The 24,080-nt window shown below is 48.4% G+C and overlaps 1 protein-coding gene across 1 annotated transcript in view; it reads right to left on the bottom strand.

Moving 5' to 3' along the window:
• The window catches only part of DSCAM (DS cell adhesion molecule), a 540,559-nt gene that overhangs the window by 99,961 nt on the left and 416,518 nt on the right, over positions 1-24,080 (bottom strand). The window contains exon 17 of the mRNA XM_015593080.1: positions 15,880-15,950. Coding sequence (XP_015448566.1) covers positions 15,880-15,950 — 71 coding nt within the window. The remainder of the gene's footprint in view (positions 1-15,879; positions 15,951-24,080) is intronic.

The following is a 24,080-nucleotide window of genomic DNA, read 5'->3' as shown; positions in this document are numbered from 1 at the left end:
TACTTAATGGGTTTAAACCTACATATATATATGTAGGTTTATATATATATATATATTTAAACTAGGTTTAAACCCATTAAGTATTCTAATGTTTCAAATGACTCCCTGTGAGGCTTTAAGCCTCCCTAAGATACCAAGTCAGGATCCCAGTACCGAGGCTGTGGAGTCAGGCCAAGAAGAAAGTGGGGGAAATGCCCACAAGAAAATGTTTGCGCGCAACACTCAATTTAGTGAAACCTTCTGCAAGTAGAGGGACCTGCTTGCTCACCTTTAGGATTCATCATGCCTGCGATCTGGTTGCTTAGGTAGGTGGAGAAATCTTTCTTTCTCTCTCTCTTATGGGTAAAAACACATTCTAACTAGCTTAATTATGATAGACAATACAGGTGTTTTCTGGTCAGGTTCAATATTTTGTAAAAATACAACGTATTTTACATTTTTCTTAGAACTAAATTTTAGTCCTGCTAGTTCTAGAATGACATGAAGAGTTTTTTTTTTTTTTTTTGCCTTATCTTCTGCAGAAATATTTGTAGGAAAATTATTTTATTTTGTTTTATAATACAAGTATGCAGCCACCATTCCTATGAAATAGCTATTCACATTTTGGTAAATATTTATTGACGAAAGTGAAGTCGAAGTTTTTTTTCACATGGTTGTCTTCATACTCTGGGATTTGATGTTTGATATATTTCATTTAATATGCTATCAGGATCATATTCCCAGGTTTCCCTCACAGTCTTTAAAAATCATATTCCATATAGTGATGCTTTATTTAATCATTTTTCCGCTGTTGGGGATATCGTTGTTTTGTATTACCAATTTTCTACCACCAATACTGTATTAAGTACCTCTGTGATGCATTTTATCTGTTTTTTAAGTTTATTAGATTCAAGCCCTAGTAGTGGGTGACTGTCTTATTTCAATTAGATTGTGTTTCAATTGCCTGTTAATGAGGTAGGATTTTTTGCTATGATTCTTTTAGATGTGCCATACGATATGGTGACTTAAGGGACTATGTTTATCGCAAGGAACGGACAGGAGAGCTCTTCTCCAGTTCTCTTAACGTTCCCGTTTTGAAGAGACGTATATTGAATAGAATTACGAGCTATTTGCAGATAGTGGTGATTCCACATCTTTTCATAGTTCTAATCCCATCTATACGTATCATGCAGAAAGAATTGTTGCACCTGAGAAAGAAGTGATAGATTTTTCTCACGAATCCATCATGCGCTTGTGATTCCATAGACCGCTGGCTCCCAGAACATTTTAAAACGATCTAAAAAAGGTTGTGTGGGGGGGAGTTTGGAGTGACTGCTGATGGGTATGGGGTTTTGTTGTGGGTGATTGAAATGTTCTAAAATTAGGTTCTAGTGATGGCTACATATCTCTGTAAACAAATGAAAAGCCACTGTATTGTACGTTTAAAATAGTGAATATTATGGCATGTTACTTTCATCCCGATAAAGCTGTTTTAATAAAAGGTAGCATGCTGAAATCATGCTACCTTTACTTAGATTATTTATCTTTCGAATTCAATTACAGTAGCCAGCCCCTGCCACCACCATGATGCCCACTGCCCATCAATACTCACCACCTCTATCACCACAGCTTCCATCACCATCACCATCACCACTGCCAACGGCATGTTACTTTCATCCCGATAAAGCTGTTTTAATAAAAGGTAGCATGCTGAAATCATGCTACCTTTACTTAGATTATTTATCTTTCGAATTCAATTACAGTAGCCAGCCATGATGCCCACCATGATGCCCACTGCCCATCAATACTCACCACCTCTATCACCACCATCACCATCACCATCACCATCACCACTGCCAACATCAACACCACCGCCACTTACAACCACCGCCGCTGACGCTCTGCCCTATCACAACCACCGCCATCACCAGCATCAGCACCACCTTCATCGCCGCCTGCTTTATCACCACCGCCTTCATCACTAGCCTCACCACTGGCAACGCATCCGCCACCAGGATCGCCACCTGCCTTACCACCATGACGTCCATCACCAGCATCACCAGCACCGTCACTACCAACCACGTGCCACCCCTCCGGCGTTATCACTACCACCAGCACCAATAGCATCTCTGCCATCACCGCCATCAATATTGCTCCCACTGGTACCAACATCATTGACAACACCATTCGTTATCTAACACCATTCGTTATCCTCCACCCATACCCCTTCTACCACCTTTACTCCCATTCTCATTTCTACCTCGACAAGCGAATCACTGCCACAATCTCCAGTCCTCCAGCACATCGTCACTGTCACCATGACCACCAGCATCGCCATCGCAAAGCCAGCTCTCTCATTACACCACCTGCATCACTTATCGAACTCTTGCCTTTCCCCCTGTATCTTCAGAACCACCCTGAGAAGTCTCATTATCCTTATCGTCCCCATCGTCACTGTCACCATGACCACCAGCATCGCCATCAGGAAGCCAGCTCTCTCATTACACCACCTGCATCACTATTGAACTCTTGCCTTTCCCCATGTATCTTCAGAACAACCCTGAGAAGTCTCGTTATCCTTATCATCCCTAACATGAACAAACTGAAGGGCAAAAAGGTTAAAATATCTTCCTCAAAGTAAGTGTAGAGTTGGAATTCTAACCCAGGTGTTTCTAAGAGTTGTATTCAGTTGTCTCCTTTTTGCAAAGCTTGTTAATTAGGTTGTAAACATACACTAAACACAGCATTTTTAAATCTAAGAACAATCTAACAAATCACATAAAGAGAAAGTATTATGTTTTCTTGCACTAAAGTAAGCAAAAATTCTAACTATGTCAGGCAGAATTTAAGTTTCTATTATTAATTCATAGGCTGAATAGTCAGGTTTGAATTTAGAGATGTGTTTACATTAAAGAAATCCTTGAGGACATACTAAAAACACAGATCTCTTAAAAAAGTCTATGAATACAGGAATTTTGCACAGGAAGTGTAGGAAATTTTAGGGGCTGTTGTTTAAGTTCCAGAGTCTTTTGAAATTGCCCCTGGAGGTGCTCTCTGAGTTGTGTAGACTACGAGCCGGCAGGATCGGGGTGTGGACCACTTCAAGCCAATTGTCTGGCAATGGGCTTCATACCATCCTAAGACAAGTCAGGATGTAATGCCCTTTACAAATTGTTTTTGATGGTGCTTTAAACATTTCTGCTTGGAGCAAGTGTCTTTCTGGAATCAAGAGAGATGGTTGGCTTGTGTCTGTAGAGAAGTCATCCTAATGGGAAGACAGCTCTGGAGCACTATTCTCCAGCTGTTAAGTAGCATCAAAGAACAATTGACAAAATGGATCAAAAATAATTATTTGCTTTCAGGAAATTAAGCGAATGGAGTTAATAGTGGGGTCGGAAGAAAGGGAGGAGAAATCAGGTAGGGGGCCTTGAAGAATACTCTGAATCTGGGTTGCATGATACTGGAGAAGACAAATTTTCTAAGGAACCACTTGGGCCGTGCACTCGCTCCCCCTAAATCTCAGCAGTGCTTGTCATGAGAGCCGAGCCATGCGGGAGTCCTCCCAGGCTAATGCTCCCTGCGTGTTTGACCTGAGCCTCTCTGAATAAGCACGGAAAGTCCACCTCTCTTAATTTTTCCATCCCATGAAAGCCCCCATCAGAAATTGCTTTTCTTCCCCCTTTCTACGATCAAACCCAACTCATTCTCCACAACCGGCTCGGCGTCAGCTTATCGGGACGTTTCCTACGACCACCTCCATCCAGCGCATCCTGTCTTCTCTCTCCCTGGCCCTCGCCCACCAGCAGGAACCGACCACTTCCTTCTCCTCTTGCGGCCACCATTCCATGTCAAATGTCTGGCGTCTAAGGACTTGATTGCAAGCTCCAGGAGCACGAGGCTTCCCGCAAACGTGTTTGACATCTCTCCCATTCTCTCGTCCCTGTCAGGGCTTCGAAACAGGGGACAGTCTCAGAAAACATTTTGTGGATAATGAAGAAAATGGTCTTGAGCATTTATGAGGTGCAGCAAAAGCGATGGGTAAGAATGGCCTCAGCCGCAGGTTTATAATCTGACTGGATAAGGGGCTCTAGGGAAGGGAATAAAGACCGAAGATATTCCTGGGCTGCAGACCCGTGACCCAGCTGCAGGTCAGAGGCCCCAGTTTAGAAGCCCCTGGGTCAGCCAGAATGGAAGGGGCTCCTGGGAGCCACGTGCGGCAGCCTGGAATTGTGGATTTGAGTCGAGAGCTGGCTTTCACGCTGTCACTTAGCATAACGAGGCATGCATGAGAGACCCAGGCAGGATTTGGAGGGGTCTGCTTTATTTCCCAGGCCCATCAGCAAAGAAATAGCCTCCGCAGAGCCAATTTATTTGGACAATGTCATCCTTTTTGTTTTTTCTTTCTTAAAACAAGGATTCCAGAGAACTTGTTCAGCCAGCCGGTGGGTTATATGTGTTTTCAATAAGGACCATTTAGGACAGATCTACAGATGTATAGCAAATCTGGAACCAGTCCTCTCAGTACGTAGTAAAGGAAGGCTTTGGAAAGTAAGTGAGAGGGAAAAAAAAATACAAAGCTAAAGAGGAAGAGGACTCTCTTCTCTATACAGTCAAGAATTCAGCTATCTTGTTCAGCCAGCCGGTGGGTTATATGTGTTTTCAATAAGGACCATTTAGGACAGATCTACAGATGTATAGCAAATCTGGAACCAGTCCTCTCAGTACGTAGTAAAGGAAGGCTTTGGAAAGTAAGTGAGAGGGAAAAAAAAATACAAAGCTAAAGAGGAAGAGGACTCTCTTCTCTCTATAGTCAAGAATTCGGCTGAGACCAGGCCCGCGCAGGAGGGTGCGGGTGTTTACAGACCACTCGATAGGCGAGTGTTCTGCTTTGACCTTCTCTCAGATCCCTTCGAATGGACTGCAATCCTAAGAGAAGGCCTTTCCACTCTCTGTAATGTTTCTCACAGAAGAATTGTTTTTCCGCGTTGAATTCTTCTCTTGCTTTCATTTCTCTTTGGACCCCGTAAGGATCTGTGCTTCCTTCCGTTTGTCTCATTTACCTGCCGTCTGTGGCCCTCTCTCGCCCCTTTCCAGCCCGGCACGTTTTCCTCCCGTGGTCTCTCTAGTCAGCCTTCTTCCACCCGCCCAGGTGCCCTTCCTCCAGCCTCCGAATCCCTCCCCACCCCCGCTTCCTTCAGGGAAGGATCTCTTTTGATCTCCATGACAACAGTAGCACCGTGTCAATTCATTTGCGCAGTTTGCAAGTGCCTGTATTTTCTACGTCCATCCAAATCAGCCTGCCAGCTGCCCATGGTCGATTCTTCGCTCTTTAAAGAGACGGTGAAAACAGGACGTGCAAGTGCTCCTGGCACCATCATGGGTGTGAGTGATTGGGACAGGCCCCTCTTCTTGGGTTACCCGGCAGCCAGGTCCTGCTGCCCGCACAGCCCCCTTCCCTGTCCCACCACAGGCCCGTGGGCTTCGCTCAGTGCCAGGTCCGCCTGTGGACGGCAGAGCTACGAGCCCCCACTGCAGAATCCCGCATCCCAACAGCACCGCATTGCTCCTGCATGTCGAGTAATTCAGTTGAAAAATGAATTGAAAATTCCTTTTAGATTCCTGCAAATTCCCTTGAAATGTAACCTGTCCTCAGTTCCCTTTTATTACAGGGGTGGGGGCTGCCTTTTCCATCCTCACGGACTTCCTCCAGCCCCTTGCCCTGCCCCTCAGCGTCTACTACAGCTGCTACTCAGAAACGGTCAGCGGATGGATTCCTTAGATTTCACGGCCAAGCAGTGGTGTGTCTGTTCTGCACAAGGCATCACGGATTAAAGGGGCACGTGGTGCTGGCCATGCTGAAGGTCTGCAGAGTATTGGGGAAGAGAAAAGGGAGACATGCCTTTTCCAAACAGAAATGGAGAGAAGGGGCGTGTCATCTGAGCCTTGAGGAGGACCAGCCCTGGCTGAGGAGAGGCAAAAGCAGTCAGCACCCACAGCTGCGCCCAGGGCAGGGACTAAGAGCTGACCCAGGAGTGGAGAATTGCCCTGGGTGGCCCCTAATGGAGGTACATCTGTGGGGCTTGTGGGGACGGCGGGAGTGTAGAGGAGGCTAGAGAAACACTGGGGTCCCACCCAGACCTTCAGAATCAGAGACACACACTGGAGTCAGGGACCGTGTTCTAGCAAGCTGCCCAGGGGATTCTGGGGCGTGCTCGAGTCTGAGAACCAGCGTTGTCGGCACCGAGGAGTCATGAAAAGGTTTGGCATCAGCCTCACTGGGGCTGGATGGTTTAGTTGAAAAGCAGTACTATGCCTTCTCTGATCCTACGGGTCACCAGTAACCCAATTTCCTGGTCACTCTGCAGAACAAAAGGAAGTGAAAGCAAATAAGACTGTGAGGCCTTCACGGGGCTGAGAGCCTCGCAGCAGCCAAGGGACTCTGCTTCCCATGGGGGCTTGGCTGGAGGGGGATGGACGACACTTTGGCTGGACAGGGCACTGCCATTGGTCCCACCAGAGGTGGACAGCGCAGCCTCTCTAGGCAAACGACGGATTTTGAGGGAACGATGGCAGAAAGGGGGGAAGACTCACATCATTTCCTCAAAGCACGTTTTCATTTTGGCCTCTCAGAATCGCATTAGACTAAAGACACTGTCTGTATCACAGGTCTTATACGAGGGATCTGTAGGTCACCTGACTCCCTTCCCCAAGCTGTTCATCAGAGCTAGAGAAGAATGAAGGGGTGGCATGTTCTGGAACAAACAGTGAACACAGGGTCTGACAACAAGATGTGCTTAGAACAAAGGAGCTCTTTCATTCAGGCCTGGGAAATAATGACGTGTGCCAGAAGGTTCGAAGTATGCACTGTCTTGAGAGGCTAAGAATTTTGCTTTGTAGCCAATAGTCACCAAAATCTAGTCAGACTTGACAGCTGAGCAGAAGGTGGCGGCCAAGGGTATATGTGGCCTTGGGACACAAATGTGGACATTTAGAAGCAGGTTCTTACAATGCGATAGGATGAAATTGAGCTTAGCTACTGCAAAACAGGACTCTGTGTATTTAATTTCCAAACTGGTGTTTGGCTCTCATTTCATTCACACGTTCACACTATCATTCATTCATTCTAACCAACAAATATTTGTTGAATAGCTTCTCTTTGTAACTTCTAAGTAGGGTTTCTGCCCAGAAGAACTGAAGATCTGAGTGTCGGAGGACCTGCCGAAGGACAGGGAGGCTCTGCCTTCACACCTGCAAAGATTTCCCCGGGGCTTTGACTGTCTGCCCAAAGAGCCAACTAGAGGAAGCTCCTGGTGACCTATTTCACCTGTATGCACCTGCTCCCCAGGTGTCGTCTCAGGTTAGTAAAGCTGCGTCCTGGAGCCAAGTCCATTTGGCCACTTGTTTTCATATGGTTCTTAGCTAGGAATAGATAGTTTTCTACATTTTCAGATGTTTGCGAAAATCTAAAGAAGATTTCGTGATGCGTAAAATCATCAGCTTCAAATTTCAGCGTGTCCAAGTAAAGCCCAGCTGCACTCACTCGCTTGCTTGTTGTCTGTGTCTGCTTTTTGTGCCCAGTCGAGTAGTTAAGACAGAGTCCTAAGACCCCCAAAGCGAAGGTATTTACTCTCTGACCCTTGAGAGAAATCGTCTGCAGACCCCCTGGGATGCAGCATTGTGGACCGAAGCCACGTGTAGAATCGAACTCATTGGGTGGGCCGAGGTTGGAGCAGGGTGGGAGATGGAAGGTGATGAGTGGTGGGTAGAGAGGTGCCATCGACAGAGGAGGGGTGGCGGAAGGCCAGGGTTTGGGCTCCGTGTTTGATAGAGTAGGCTGCCATCCCAGCAAGGAGGATGGCAGCCTACTTTAACTTGCGTTGTATCAGATGACAAGTAAGGTCTGCATCAACCCTGGACCTTTGCCCATAGATTTGAGAGCTGCCATTCATACCTTAGTGACGATTTAAGCATAGGATGGCATTGCTCCTGTAGTTATTGACTTTTGTCTCTTATCTGTACTTGGGTAATAAAAGGCATTAGTCTTAATGAAGGGGATTTCAGGCGCCAACCTGCAAGGATGGGTAATGAGAGAGAAGGACATTGAAACATAGGCTACTCTGCTCTGCCAGGAACATGCTGGAAGCATTTGGACAATTTGGGGAGATGCACCTGACACGTGCCCAAATGCGGATGGAGCCACAGAGTGGGGGCGACACTGCAAGTTCCCCGAATCACACTTCCTTTTTCCGGGAATTCTCACTTCTAAGAGTCAGTACGCCTTCTGAATTCTTATATTAGTCATGTAAAAATAGGGCTTATTTCTAATTTTAGATTGTGTCTGGCAGGAAAACAAGAGATACTTTTTAAAAAGATACCGTTGTTTTATTTCCTATATTTCTGTGATTACTGAAGCATGAAGAACTTTTACTTTCAGTCTCCAGCTCAAAATTTTCAACAAAAAATGTCCCAATGGGAGAAATCCATTACAGGCATCGTAAGATCAGTTTTCAAACTTTTTAATACGAAGAGGAGTTTAGTTTTTAAAAAAAAAATTTCGGAAGATACCTTGAAATAGAGTTACATCTTAGCTAAGTTACATCTTAGCGCAGAAGTTAAATATTTCTATCAGCGACATGAATCTGAGAGTATATGCTGTTTTTCTGTTCTGCTCCATGTTACCAAGAAAACAGAATGCGGAACTTAGATGCATTAAAAATCTCCTAGGGCAGCTGGCTGGCGCTGCTCTGGCTGAGTGGAGCTCCTCCCGAAACAGACCCTAAAGAACTCGGAAGACCTTTGTCCGGCCCGTTTGAAATGATGCAAGTGACATCAGATGCCTCCCCCTGCCTTAGGAGACGTGTCCAGGATGTAGCAGGTGTCATCTGATCTGTGGCATTCTCGATGGGACATAGGTTTTCCTCTGATTTTCCATTCTAAATCTGTGCTCCATATAATAACTTCTCTCCCTTATCTGATTTCTCTGATCAGTGGGGATTGTCATCAGCAAGACGGCATGATGGCGGCTAAACGAGAAGCCCACGAAACGGTGTACGTTCATGCATTCGCTCACTCAGTGGATGCCGTTCAATTCACTTACGGTCACGCACCACTGAATGACAGGGACACTTTCTAAGGAATGTGTCGTTAGGCGATTTCCTTGCTGTGCGAACTTTGGAGAGTGAAACTTACACAAACCTAGACAGTCCCGCCTACTACACAGCTAGGCTGAGTGGCTTTCTTCCGTCGTACTTGTGTTCCGTCCACTCTCATTTGATCTTCAGGTTTGTCCTCTGTGAATAGGGACGTCTGCATTTTATGAGAACCACTAAAACTCTGCACGAGGCGGCCTTTTGAAAACTTTCCTTAACGTCGCTACCTATCTGTTTAATTAGATGAACAGAGATATTTCATTTCTTTCTTTTTAGCAGGCAAATTTCATAGTTATGTACATTTCCTGAGTGGTATTTGTCATCAGAAAGGACCATGCAGTCTGGAGCCATGAGCGGGTGGCCAGCTTCCAGGGTGGGGATCAAGGTCTGGGTTGTTACCCGAGGGACCGACTGAGGTATTTTAAAGTGTCCTCGCCGCCTTCGTGCTCATGGTTGTCCAGTCAGTGCCGTGAGTTGAGTGGAAAGAGAATATGTCATTTAAATGGACTGTTATTTATTTGTCTATGACAAAGAAAAGGACTCACAGGGTGAAAAGGGTTTAGGTTTCAGCAATGAAAATAAAGTAACTTGCTCAGGGTCATTTTTAGTTAGATGGAGAGATCAGAGAATTATCTGGTTTTCCTGAAGTCTAATCCAGTCCTTTCTATGCTATGTCAAAGTATTCTTATACACAATTTACTTGCTGTAGATGCATTTAACTTATGCTGAGCCTACTTTATGCATAATGTAATAACATGTTCTAAAGTTCTATTTTTGCATATACTATTCGTTTTGGCACTGTAAATATTATATGGTTACACATATATGACATTAAGTTTTCATGGCTAAAATTACTGGTAGTGTACTTGATAGACAATTAAGTAATTTTTAATATTATCCTGGCCATTAGCAATCCTAGTATCTCAACTTTAGAATCTAGTCCACTTGTAAAATGTGATACTGGTGTCCTAAATCGAGAAAGACCTGCATCTGGTCATCAGTAAATGTCCAGAGTGCCTTTTTAGTTGCAACCTCATGGCTCCTACTCATTATCTTTTCTTTGCATTTTCGATGACATATTTTCTAAGTAAAGGAAAAAATGCCACCCTTGCCTCCCGACCTACTGTAACCTAATAGTTTAGACCCTGTTTATAACCTAACTGTTCTAAAACGGAACGATGAACGTGCCTGCCCTTCAACGTCTCGCATTGTCCCAGGTTCACCCAGGCTCCGTGTAAAGCTTTCAGAAGAAACCATCTGAAAGGAATGCCAACTGATGAATGTAGATGGCCTTGGTTCCAGTCTTTAGTCCAAGTTCGATTTATGTCCTGTCAGGGCCAATTAGCTGGCGATGTGCAGCCTTTCCACTGGGACTGAGTGGAGACGAGCTTCCTGGGCTGAGTCTCAGCCAGCGTCTCTTCCCAGCACGTCTGGGTATCAGACCTGGATCCCACACTCTTGGTGGCTGTACAGCCTTTGGAAAGGTGGGCAGCATCTTCTCACTGCATTTCGAGGCAAGGAACCAAGAGAATTGCCTGCTGAGGATGGGAGGCCAGCCAGGGCCCTCGGAGCAGGCTGTGCTCTGGGACGGTTACTGGGGTCCTTGGAGAAGGCCAATCATATGGCGAAGCCCAGAAGGCTAATTAAACGGGCAGGTGAAGAGAGAGGCAGAATACATTCGAAATGATGCAAATAAGCAATGAATGGTCTTATTAAAGGTCTCTGTATGTTTTATATATGCATGAAAAAGTGAGATGTGATTATAGTCAGGTAGGGCTTTCTAAGGATTCCAGAGGTTTCCAAAGACAAAACAACTCCTCTTGATATCAATATTTTAACATGAACACTGGGAGTGGTTCACGTATTTATTTAACAAATACTCGCTGTGATTCTATCGAGCATAGAGTGAACAAGCAAAATATCCCCTCTGCCTTCACAGAGCTTACAGTTTAGTCACCCATACGAAGTGGAGAAAGAACAATCCTACTCCATATGGTTGACCAAGAGACATGAGATCCGTTTGGTTTTTTATTCTCTTGTTATAGGGGAAAGAGGTCGGGCTTCTTAAGATGAGAAGGGCTGACAATTCCTTAAAGATCTGTAAGGCATGTTGGTTGTCAGGATTTTTAATAAAGCCGCTGTAAATCCAACTCTAGAACCAATTGATTAGTTCAAGAAAGAAATGTAAATTTTCGTAATTTTTCACAGCCTAAGGATTCAAGTCAGAGTTAAAAAAATTAAGCAAAATTAATTTCGAGGCAGCCCTTTTGAATTCCAACCAACGTAGGAACAAAGAATGTTGATTTCTTCAAGTCACCCTGATGTTAATTTACAATTTGGATAGAAAACGGTTGCACGCGAAGATGTACATTTTGTCTATTTCCTCTAACTTTAATGGCATCGAGGAAAATTTATAACATGAAGTTGGAAGGAATAGGAAAAGAAACTACTATTTGTCGAACTCTCCCGCGTGTGAGGCACAGTCTTGGCATTTCGCATACATTAGCTATCAGTTGCTTAGAAGCCCACAGGCAGAATCAGAATGCCCAGGTGGGAGGTCTTCCCTCTGACGGTCACGAGCCCTCAGATCTTGGGCTGGTCCCTTCAGCTTCAGGCTCCCGCTCTGAACAGAACTGGGCATGTCCAGCGCACAGATATAATGACATGATACACGCACGAGATGGACACCGTGCTGGGCAGAGAGCGAATGCTTGGGCAGATGGCTTTCCCCAGAATCCCGAGGCTGGAAGGTGTTCCTCTCCCAACGTGCGAGCCATTTTTGGAGGCGGAGGGATTTAAATGTAGGAGTCAAGTGGAGCCTGTAGTTTACTAAATCATTACTATGAAGGTCATAGTAATAACTGGTTTTAAATGGCGGACTTCGCCATTATCCCACGGTAAAAGCTCACCTCCGAAGCTTATCATAGATCGTCATGATGCCTCGATTAGCTGGAATTATCAGAGACTATGGAGATACAAAGTTGTAGCTAAAAGAATTCTTCAGATTGCTAAAACTTAATTATATCCCCGAACATGCAATGTTTATATTTTACGGAAGTCATATGTCTCTTCTGTAACTGCTTGTTCTAAATAAAATCTTGGCCGGAGAGTATGATATTGAGGCTTAAGAAAGTGCTAAAATTATTTTCCAGATCTCTATCCTGAGTCATCAGTTTGGCAATTGTTTTCAGCACGGCAATATTCAAGCAATTGAAAATTTCATATTTCTGGGACAGCCCGTGGCTCTAAAACAATTTCTCATTTGAAACAAAACAAAACATTTACGTCGATAGGAAAAAAAAAAACTCTGCCTTAACTTCTCTCTGGAGAAATGTTTTCAGCTATCAATAAAACTTAAATATTGCATATACTAAGGGTTTTATTTTATGAGCACACTAAAAAGCAGGCATCAAATTGTCCTTAATTTGCCTCAAATGGGATCAGTTAATTCTGAGGCTGGCTGGAAGAGAGGGCGAGGCATCCTCAAAACAGACTTGTTCTGTCAATATTTTTATACCTAGGAGATGCACTAAAATAAGAACTTTCTGAAAAACCGAAGCATTCTTGAGTTTTATGATTTTCAGGTGCTTAGATTGTTATCAATAATCTGTAGTTTTAAATATTCTTTCTGATTTTGAATAATTCTAGTAAAAGCACGCAGTATAGTAAACCGCATTTGCTTATGCAAACCCTTTGCTTTTTCAAAGGGTGTGGAGTAAGAGCAAGAGAATGAATATTATCATTTACTTTTTAAATTTTATTTAGACTCACTTACGTTATCTCGCGTGTTCCCATTAAGGCACTGCTTAGCATTTTTATTTGACGCAAAATATGTAAAAGTATTTAAGACCCTTTCCGAGCCTTCACCTTGGACTGTCCAGACAATTAAGCGTGGCGCTGGTGCTTAGCCTTTGTCTAGTGGGCTTACTCTGAAGTGACGTGCAGATGGCCATTTTCTCTAAAACTTATTGCACGTTTCTTGGACCATCACTGCGATTTGCTTTTCAATAAACCATAGCAGAAACCCATAAGTAAGTGGTTGGTCTGCCCGGTACGCTGAACAAGGACCGTATCTGTCGGGGTCAACCATTGTATGCTCAGGGGTGTTTTGCTGTTCGTGCATTAGACCCTTGCTGCGTCATGGCCAGGCGTCTGGAGAGCCTGATGGCTGGGATGCTGTCTCCATGGCACTGTCTGAAAGACGTGATGCTTCAGGGGAACACGTGTGTTGCTGGCCTTGTCATTCGTGACTCACATATGACCTCACCCCCTCGCTCATTCATGCATTCATTCATTCCTGCAGCTGTGCCCGCTGCTGGGACTCAAAGGTGAGTGAGGCACCCTCTGCCTCTTACAAGCACAGAACAGCGGAGTGGTGCAACCAAATGGCCCGTTGGCACAGTGATGGGTAACAGGGAGGATTAAGAAATAAGTCAGGACGTTCACACACGCTCACGAGGACAGCCGGGCAGGACCAGACAGGTGGAGGGGAGACTGGTATGTGTGAACACCGTGAGCGATGGCAGTGGAGAAAGAGACGATGGTAGCTCTGGGCACCTGCCTGGCCCCTTATCACTGGGGGAAGGAGAGCATCACAAGCCTAGACTGTCTCTTGGGTTTGGGTCTATAGTCGGGAGGCCATGGGCAACCTGTGCCAGACTTGAAAACTTAAAAATCTGAAACTTTCCTTGGCGAAAGAAGTAACTGAAATAAAAAGGGAAGTTGTCCATTTCGTTCAGTAGAGGGCGCGTGGTACAGAGATGCTGTTTGCACAACTGTCTGCGTGTCAGGAACAGGCCACCACCCTGACCTTTAAAAGAGTTGGCATCAAAAACGGCTGTTTTCCCATTAAACCCCGGAGCCATTCTCTCCCTTTGATCTCGCGTCCCTCCATGGGGCACATCTTTCCCTTGACCTTGAACAAGTTCCCTTGACCTCGATGTCCTGCGACCCCCGATATGTGCATCCTGGGTGCCTGCGGTGGCGCGCCCTCCTTGGGCTGACGCGATCTCTCCCTTTCTTTACTCCCTTCTCCTTTCCTGTTCCCTCCTTACACACAAGAAGTAAATCTAGAAACTTCACACCATGAAATAAAGGCCTATTTTAGGCATCACGCCGCACCTTCCAGGTACTTTGAGATGTAGATAAGAGCATACGATGTGGTTGAGTCGGCGACACAATTTCCTTACATACTCAGGTCAGCGTGAAACAGCAGGCCAACGAGCGGGCAGCCTGGCCTCATCGGCGTTAACACCCCCATCCGCCCGCGTGCTGGCTGCTAGCCAGAGATGCATCGCTGACCCGTGAACAGCATGCTAGGACCGGTTCCCGATCTAATGGAAGCGAGGCTTCCTCTTAACCCACCCCACATTCATCCTTTTGACATTAAGAAGAAACTGAACTGCAGTCGACTGACATTTGCTGCTATTTTGCTATGGAGACAAATAGGAAGCGATGCCTTTCCAAGGCTGGACAGATGTCTCTGCTTAGTTCTAAGAGGTCTGTGGACAGACACCTCTCTCAGGCAGGACCCAAAAAGCTTTAGGGGCCACAGAAATAGCTGTTCTTTTTCAGGGGCAAAAATGCAAGGGAACAGGAGGGCGAGCGGGTCAAACGTCACAGCCTTTAACTCAAGCCAGAGTGGGTCGGCACCCCGTGCGCAGAGTGGCCGAGATGCGGGCCGGCTGGGACTCGCCGAGTGCCATTTGTAATGCAGTGAGCGATGCTTGCAGCTGGCGGACGTGCTCCCTGAGCTGGCCGACACCCCTCCCCACACCACACGGCCACACTGTCTGAGCGGCCAGACAGTCGCAGCCCGCTGCCTGCTAGAGTCCAACTCGTCCCTGGAGCTGTAAGAAGCCGACACCGTGGGGCTTCCTGCACGAACGTGTTAACGCCAAGCCTGGTGTCCGCCCCCACGACAAAAATCCCTTTCTGCTACAGACGCCTGTCACCTTATGAAGAAACTGGCTCTCCAAGGAAAAACTCAATGAGAGGTGAGTGGCTTTGGTTTTTACGGTTACAGGAGATGTGTGCCTGGAAGGCCTCACTGGGGTGCCACCCTCTTCCCCGAGGGAGAACATGGGATAAAGGGGAGTATGGCTAAGGTGCATTAAGAGACGACTGATTCGCAAGGCAGCCTCACCCACCAGGTCAGCGACGCCTGCACCAGAATGCGAACCGACTGCTTCCTTCACTGGGAACGCTCGGCTATGAAAACATGTCTGCCAGACAGAACGACATGCTGGCCGCTGCAGCGTTTACACTCCAGCTCTCTCTCCCTGCGCTGGTAACAAGCCCCCAGCTGACCAGTGGCCAGTCCGCCCCTGTGGGACACACGTCGGGGACCACTGCCTCGGATGGCAGCTGGCTCAGCAGAGCAGTCACCAGGGACGCGCTTGAGGGCCCAGCCAGCCGGAGGCATGGCGAGGCCTCCCGTCCTCCCTGCCAGCTCGGTGGTCCACCTGCTCTACCGCGAGTGGCCACTTAGGAGAAGCGATTAGAGAAAGGCCCCCTCGGGGTGGGAAGGGCGGAGCGGACAGGCACATCCTTTGCATCATTTGTCTGCAGACCAGCGCTCAGGATCCAAATACGATTCAAAGAATCAAAATAAGACCAACAACTTCACTCTCTGGGGCTGTAGAATTTGCTGAAAGCGTATTCAAAACGTGCACACGAATACTGGTTCCTAAGAGAAGGGCTTTTAATCTAGTTTCACAAAGTGAGATGCGGGTGTCTCGGCTCAGTTTACCTTCCAGGTGACTCTGATGCTCTGAGACGATAGGGGCTCCAGGTGCACTTCCTGCGGGGGGCCGTCAGGAGCTGGAAGAGAACACCCAGAGGCCGGTTAGAGGCGGGCGAGTCCCAGAGTGGGCAGAAGTCCACGCAGCCGCACGCAGGCCTGGGGGACGGGCCACCTCGGCCCAGAGATGCGCGTCATCGGCCGCACTGGGCAAGCCAACCTGGAGGAGTCGCCGCGTACCACATCCACCCCAGGCTGCCTCGCTCCCAGGAACAACGGCCCGGGACTGTCCCTGCGTTCATCCTCGCCATGTCTCTGACAGCTCGGTTCATGGACCTCAAGTCTGAGCGCGTTAACTGGTAAAACGAGATGTCCCCTTTACAATACTCTGTCTGTGGTGGCTTCAAAAACCCTCTTCTTTCCCTTAGAAGTCTCCTTTCGTGACACGATTTGAGGCTGCTCAGGTTCTGAACTACTGAGGCAAAAAAAAAAAAAAAAATCAGGCTGCTCCCGCCTTTGACTCTCTCTGGCCCTTTAGCTCTTCATGCTTCCCAATCAACGATTACCGTTAACCAGGGCTGTGGCCACAGACGGAGGAAAACTGAAGAGTAAAACAAACATGGACGCAACCGAAATGCCCCTCGACAGACGGTGGGTGAAGAAGTTATGGTCCATATAGACAATGGAATATTACGTAGCCATTAAAACGGAATGAATTCCTACCATTTGCAATGCCCTGAATGGACCTACAGGTTATCATGCTGAGTGAAATTAGACAGAGAAAGATAAATACCATATGATTTCACTTACATGTGGACTCTAAGGAACGAAAAGAACAGACTAATCAAAAACAGACTCACAAATATAGTGGGCCATCCGGTGATGGCCAGAGGGGAGGGGGTTGCGGGGTAAGAGAATGGGGTGAAGGATTAAAGAAGCACAAATTGTAGTTGATAGGTGGTCACGGGGATGGGGAGCACGGCAGAGGGAACGCAGTCAGCATTAATATGATGGCTGGGCGGAGAGCCCGGGGAGGGAGGGAGCAACTGGGGGGATCGTTTTATAAACTATATAGATGTCTAACCAATGTACTGTATACTTGTAACTAATCAAAATAAATAAATTTTTAAAAAATAAAGAAAAAGAGTAAAACGGGGTGAAACTCATACCAACCTATTTTTAATGACTATGGATTCCAATCACATCCAGTTAACGATCAATTAATATGTATTAGAAATGCACTGTGTGCTATGTACATGGGGCGCAGGGGGGTATAAAGCCTTCATGTCCCCTCAGAGTTCCTGGTCTAACCAGGACAATCGGATGCGCGCACACACACACACACACACACACACGCACGCACACACACACACGCACACACACATGTACACACACACAGACGCACACACACATAAACGCGGACGCACACACACACACACGCGGACGCACGCACACACACACGCACACACACGCCGCACACGCACACACACACACAGAGACGCGCACACACACAGACGCACACACGCAGACGCACACACACAGACGCACACACGCAGACGCACGCACACGCAGATGCAAACACACGCAGACACACACACACACGCACACACACACACACATGTGGACATACACACACACAGACACACATGTGCAGACGCAGTCACACACACACACGCAGATGCACACACACACGCAGACGCACACACGCAGACGCAAACACGCAGACGCACACACTTGCAGACGCACACACGCAGACGCACACACGCAGACGCACACACGCAGACGCACACACGCAGACGCACACACGCAGACGCACACACACAGACACACACGCAGACACACACACGCAGACACACATGCGCAGATGCAGTCACACACACACGCGGGAGCGGAGGCGGTGGGGCGAGTCGGAGCAGGGAGAGGAAGCAGAGGCGAGGCCTGCTGTGGAGTCACTGGCTCGGAGGACAGTTCAAACCCAATCATCTCTGTCTTCTCAATAAGGCAGCACGAGGCAAAGCCCAGGGAGCAGAATGGGCGAGCGAGGGTGAGTGTTTGGGGCTTAAGGAGCACAGCAAAGGCTTGGCACGTGCAGCGGCTCGTGGAGTGTCCTGCACAAGGCGGCACCAGCCCATGGGCGGCAACTTAGCCCACGAGACGAAGGTGAAGAGGGGCCAGTGTGCCCGGCCGTGGCCTTTGCGAGACCGCTGACACAGCGTGGGGTGGCATGCCCTGTGACAGCGGGGAAGACATGGGTGCCAGGATTTCTGCCAGAGGCACGTACTGACCCGAAGATGCTACCCCACGTCAAGGAGGGAAAGGGGGAGCTGAGTCCACGGGTCGGGGCTGGCGGGACAGGAGGACATGGCAGTGTCTGCGGGGGAGGCTGACCTTCCCGGAAGGACGACTGGTCCTATCGTAGGACCATGAATTTGAAGGGGAATGGGAATGCTGGAGAGCGTGGAAGTGGCTGGAAAGGGTTGCGGGAACGGAGGCATGTGGGGAGTCAGGTAGGCGGCTCCTTCTCCGGGCCCCTCGTTCTCAGTCCTGCTAACCCCAGCCCTCAGGCCTGAAGCCCAGTCTGGGGGTCCCCCGTCCTCTGTTTCCCTGCCACTGTCAGAGAAACTTGGGGCTCTCGTGGCCTCCACCCCGACAGCCGACTCCAGCCTGGCATCCGCGCTGGTTTGTCTTGCTCCTGAGCGTTAACGCTGGTTTCCATTCCCTTTCGATGGGGACACGTGCCCAGAGCGCCCTTCAGACTCCTCTCTCTCGTCCTAACTTCTCTCCGTCTGTGTCCTGTTGTCCTGTCCACGCTTCTGTTCCGACCCCGCGCCCCAGGCATGCCCGGCGCCTCAGCAGAACCCAAGCACAGCTGGCCCCGGCAGAGAGGAGCCTTTGTCCTCCAGCTTTCTTCTCCCTCCTCCAGGGTCCTGCCTGGGCCTGAGAGCCCCTGCCGCAGCTCGGGGACCCGCCACAGAGCGCTGGGCATATGTGTGCACAGCAGCTGCTCATCAGCCTTCCTCCTCCCCCAACAGACGCTCAGCTGCGTGTCCTCAGGATCCGCGTCCAGAGCAAGTCCTCGCTTTGAAGGGAAAAGCAGCAGGCCCAGGCTGAAAACAGAGCGCACTCTCTGCCCAGCTGCCCAGGGGGCCAGCTGGTTTTCTGGGGGTGCTGCAGCCCCTAGGATTTATCGATTCCCTACGTGAACAGGCTGTGTTGGCACGAGAGCTAATTTCCAGAACAGAAACCAAGGGAGAGGCTGGCACCCAGCTCATTGCGATCCTCGTTACAGCTCTGTGCCTAACTCCTGCTCACAGGGGCCAGCCCGTCACGCAAGAATCCTTTGATGTCGCATCCAGTGAACCCACATGGAACGGAGTCCACTCACCGCCGACGATTCTATGGGCAGTGACGGGCATGCGGCTCGTCCTGGAAAATCCTTCTTGAAAAATTATTTTGAGGTCTGGCAGCTATACTGATACTTATTTTAATTGTGGTAAATCGAATTTCACAAGGAGCCTGTTTCGGAGGCATGGATAAGGGCACTGACTCATCCTGCATCTTCGGGGGAGTCTGAGCTGTGGCCTTTCGTGTGGCCTTCTCAGGAGGATGGCAGGCAGTAGGTGCTCAGTCTCCACATGCTTGTTGAGAAAGATTCAGAATTGAAAACAAAGGAACTAGAACAGTGTTTACAAAAATACCCTCGATTCTACTAGAAAACGTAAATTCGATGATATAGTCACGAACTGGGGACAATTTGTTTTTCCATCTTGGTTTGGTTTTGTATGAAGGTCCCCAGTGAAGTAGGGGGAGGACAGTCCCTCTCTGGGATGGACTCAGCCATTTTTAAGAATAGAACCCTGTTTTTGCTCAGCCTGCCAACACTTCAGTGGTTTGTTGGTAATTCATTTACTGGTCTGCCTCGTCTCTGAAGTGAATGCGTTCAGCTCTCTCCTCTCTAAATGGAATTAACTATGTTAAAAATGGAGACCAAAAGAATGTAACCTACATTTGCACGTGAGAACTGTGGCCAATATAATTAGAAAGACTTTTTTGGAGGGTGCTGGATTTTCCACTTGAAGTTTCTAAAACACTCTAAGAAAAACGTTTTAAATAACAAAAAAAATCAGTCTGCTTTTGGAATTTCTGCCTTTCTTTACAGCTCCTGAGCCGTGATGTTTGCACGGGTCCTCTCTCATTGCAAACGTACAATTTCTGTAAAATTACAATCCATGCAGAGGGAATTCCTAGTACTGAAAAGCACTGAAGATTAGGCATTCGGTATTGAACTACCTTTGAAAATTGCGTTGACATTGACATTTAAGAATTTATTTATATGCTCTTGAATGGAAGCTGTGATATATATAGAAGACATAGTTTTTTTTAAACAAAACAAAAGAAAACAGAATATTTAGCTTTTTCCTATGCAATGAGAAAGCTAGAAGAATTAACAATGAATGTGATTTTTCCAAAATAAACAATCTCTGTATTTCTACGGAAGCCCAAACGGTTCAGTCTGTAAAACAGTAAGACGTGAGGACTATTCTTACCGTTCCTAATGTTTTTACTAGGCAAGGCAACTTTTACTAATTCCGTCTGGCTAAAAAGACAGTGACGACAGGGCCTTGCTAATCGTCGGACCCACAGATCTGCTCTCTTGTTCTCTCTCCTGGTCACTCGGGCTGGCTCTGAATTCCCTCCCTCTTGAGCCGGTGCCTCTGCTTCCTGTTTCCTTGACAGCTCTGTGTGGCTCTCAGTGGACTGTCCCCTCGTGCTTCCAATCAGTGAACACCAAGGCCCAGCCTGAGCATGGCCTTGGGCCCTCGAAATGTTCTCTCGGTCTCTGGCCTCCCAGAGTCTTGGGAATAAAACAATCATTTAATTGCCGAACCACCCAGTGGGGATCACTTCCAAATTTCCATCTCCAGTTTCCTTACTGGGGAACCTACTGAGGGCCTACTATGTGCCAGGTCTGAAACCAGGCGAGGACTGGGGTACAAAGATGGATAAAAAAGGGGACCTGATTTCACAACCAGGTCTTCGTCCGAGAGGCATCGGGGGTGAGAAGAACGCTCCTCTGCTGGGCAAAGGAGACCAAGACCGTGTTTAGTAACAACCAGAATGAAACCAAGAACAGCTGACGTCTAGAGAGGTTGGATTCATTTAAATAACTATTTAGTAAATAAAGTTATCTGAGCTATTATTTATTTAGCCCTTGTTATGCGCCAAGCACTGTTCTCAGTGTCTGGGATAAGGCAGCGAGCTATCTCCGCCCTCACGGGAGGGGCCAAAAAGAGATCGTGAACAAAATGAAGCGACAAATTCTACAATATGTTTGACGGTGACAGATGCGATTTTTTAAAGCCAGAGTGTTAATGGAACAAGGGGACCGAGTGTGACCGAGTGGGCTGTGGATTGAGCTTTAAATTTTAAATGATGACAGGGGGCCAGGGCAGGACTCGTTAAGAAGATGATATTTGAACAAAGCCTTGAAGGAGGTAAGGAAGGAGAGGGAAGAACATTCCAGAACAGTCCTAGAATATTCCAGAACATTCCAGAATAGCTGGAGGGAGAATACAGGGCATGCATGAGGAACAGCAAGGAGGCCGGTGATTTGTTTAATTTCTGAAGTCTCTGAATGGAAGCTGCAGAAAAGTGACAACTACAGAAACAGACCGCTGGAGGCTGGGGCAGGGCGTTCTTGGTGCTCGGTGCGGGGACCTTGCGAGTCTGGCTCCCCTTGAGGAGCAAATGATGGTCACCCTCGGCGCACGTGCACCGATCGGTAGTGACATGTGTGTTACACACTGACGAGGCTTCTACTCCTTATAACCCATCATACTGCTTCCCCTCAGCCTCCCGCTCAGCACACAGGGAAGTCTTCTAGCTCAGGGCTGCTGCTCTGGGACGTGACAAAGGATGTGAGGATCATTAACTTAGTGCCACGTCCAGTGGACCCCAAGGCCCCCACGTGGTGACCTTTCCAGGACCCCGACCTTCTGTTCTCTGACTCGTCTGTGAAAATGCAGTGGTTTTTCAAGACATTTCCGCAAAGCCGATCCCCACGCTCTGTGGACAGATTCATAATGAAAATGATAACGGGATCGGCCGCCCCAAAGTCGGTCACAGGCACTAAGTGGCACGTGACCTTCGGGGCACAGCTGCTAATGGAGACGCTGGCCTCGGGGGAGGGTCAGCTGTGGCTGTGACACGCTGACCCGTGTCAGAGGATCCTGACCAGTCCCATCAGGGGCCAATGCCATTCAACCTCGACTGTGTCCCCCCGCTCCCTCCTGACTTCTCCTCTTTGGGGGTGCTGAGGGCCACCGAGGGTGGCCGGGGAGAGTGCGCGAGCCAGCGCAGTCTCTGCTCAGTGGCTGCACCCTGAGGGTATGACGACACATCTGTGGACCCTCGCATGAGAAGGAACTCAGCGTCTCAGAGTTGGGACAGTACTGTCTTCCAACAGGAAGTGGGGTACGCCCTGACAACACCAGTGGCTCCTTCTGCGCAAAGCTGGGCTATGGACAATGCAGTGGGAACCCCAGCCCAAACTCCTGCCATGGCAAAGCGTGAATGAGGGATGTGCAGACTTCCGTAAAGGGACAAAAAGTAAGTGTTTAGTCTTTGTCACATACTCTTCTTTTCTTCCTTTTTAAAACATGAAAACTATTCTGAGCTCAAGAATTCTAAGTAGAGTTTGGTCCGTGGGTTCCAGTTTGCTAAACCTTAAGTGGGAGATGGGTGGGGCTGATGGTTATTGGGGGAATGAGGCGCCTGAGGGGCATGTAACCACCGCGTAGTGCTCTGGCTGATTGTCGTGCGACAGGCTCTCAAGAAGAATTGAAAATTTAGATCGTGATCTGAAATTTTCAGATTTCAAAAACGGACACCTAATCGTAAAGACCTGCAGCACAGTAGGCAGACCCGACCCAAACACACCCACGGGCCTGCCCTGCGGTGTGCGCTGCAGTTCCAGACCGGAGACACGCTCCATCTGCCCGGACCGGGAGCGCCTCGCAGGCTGCAGGCCCAGGAGCTCCCCGCGGCCTCCGCTGGGGCTCTGACGGGCGGGCCTTTGTCTTTCTCCCACCTTCTTCATCCCTCCACCCTCCAGCACGACCCTTGGCCTTTCTTTCTTTATGAGGTTTTTCAAAATGAGTGTGGGTTTAATCCACCACGTATTTTCTCAGAAAGGGGTGAACATCCTTGACCTGGCTTTTCAAGGAAGACTACAGAAAAGGAGACCTGGAGCTCAGAGGGCCTTCCAGACAGCGGACGGGTCACGTACGCACAGAGGCCGGGAGGGGTAGGCTGTCGCTGCCTGGGCCACAGGGAGTCCCACAGCTTCAGACCGTAGGGGGTGGGAGACCCGGAGCTAAACACTTCACTGGCCCATTTCCTCAGCCCGGTGGGGAGTGAGATGCATCCTCAGGTCCTCCACAGTTGGACACAATTATTACCATAAAAATGCATGGTCTACGGCTTCCAGAAGCTTCCACCAAAGGATTGTCATTGGTTGAGAGATGACCCCTTCTTTTTTTATTAAGGAAAGGGGGATAGCTAAGGTGGGGAATGGTCATCTCCAGTTGGCCACAGACTCTACAAGATGTGCTTTGGGGCACCCCGGCCAAGAAGCGGCCACTGCAGAACATTCTAGTGAGGGTTTCTTCGGTCAGGACACGCGCCCTCCATTCCACATGGGGGAAGATGACTTCATTTCAGTCGCACACACCGAGGCAGATCCTGTTTTGTAGCTTTGCGTGGCTCAAGCCTGTTCCTTTCCCTGCATTTTTCCCTCAGCTCCTCTGCATAGTAAATGAGACGGGCCGTGTAGGGCGCCCAGGTAAAAATCCCAAAGGCCAGCCCCCCCGAGCCCAGAGCGGGGCTTCTGCGTCAGTCTGTCTGCAGGGGTGCCAGGGAGCCGCAGTGGAGACCGCTGACCGGAGGTGGCTGTTCACCTGGCCTCCTGGCTGCGGAGAGAAATGCTGCCATGGCAACCGCCAGCTGCAGCAGAGGTCACCGAGGAAACGAAATAAGAAGCATCACCACCAGCATCCATCACGGCCATCGGGAAAGCAGCCGCCAACGCACCGCCCGAAGAGCACAGGTGCTCTGGAGGGGGGTCGCGATGGGGCGGAGGCAGCAAAGGGGTCAGGACGAAGGAGAAGGCTGAGCGCTGCCTCAAAGATTACGTTTCCGGGGGCAGCTTA

This window comes from Pteropus alecto, unplaced genomic scaffold (genome assembly GCF_000325575.1).
Source record: "Pteropus alecto unplaced genomic scaffold, ASM32557v1 scaffold97, whole genome shotgun sequence".
Classification (NCBI taxonomy): domain Eukaryota; kingdom Metazoa; phylum Chordata; class Mammalia; order Chiroptera; family Pteropodidae; genus Pteropus; species Pteropus alecto.
This window is presented reverse-complemented; position numbering and strand designations above follow the sequence as displayed.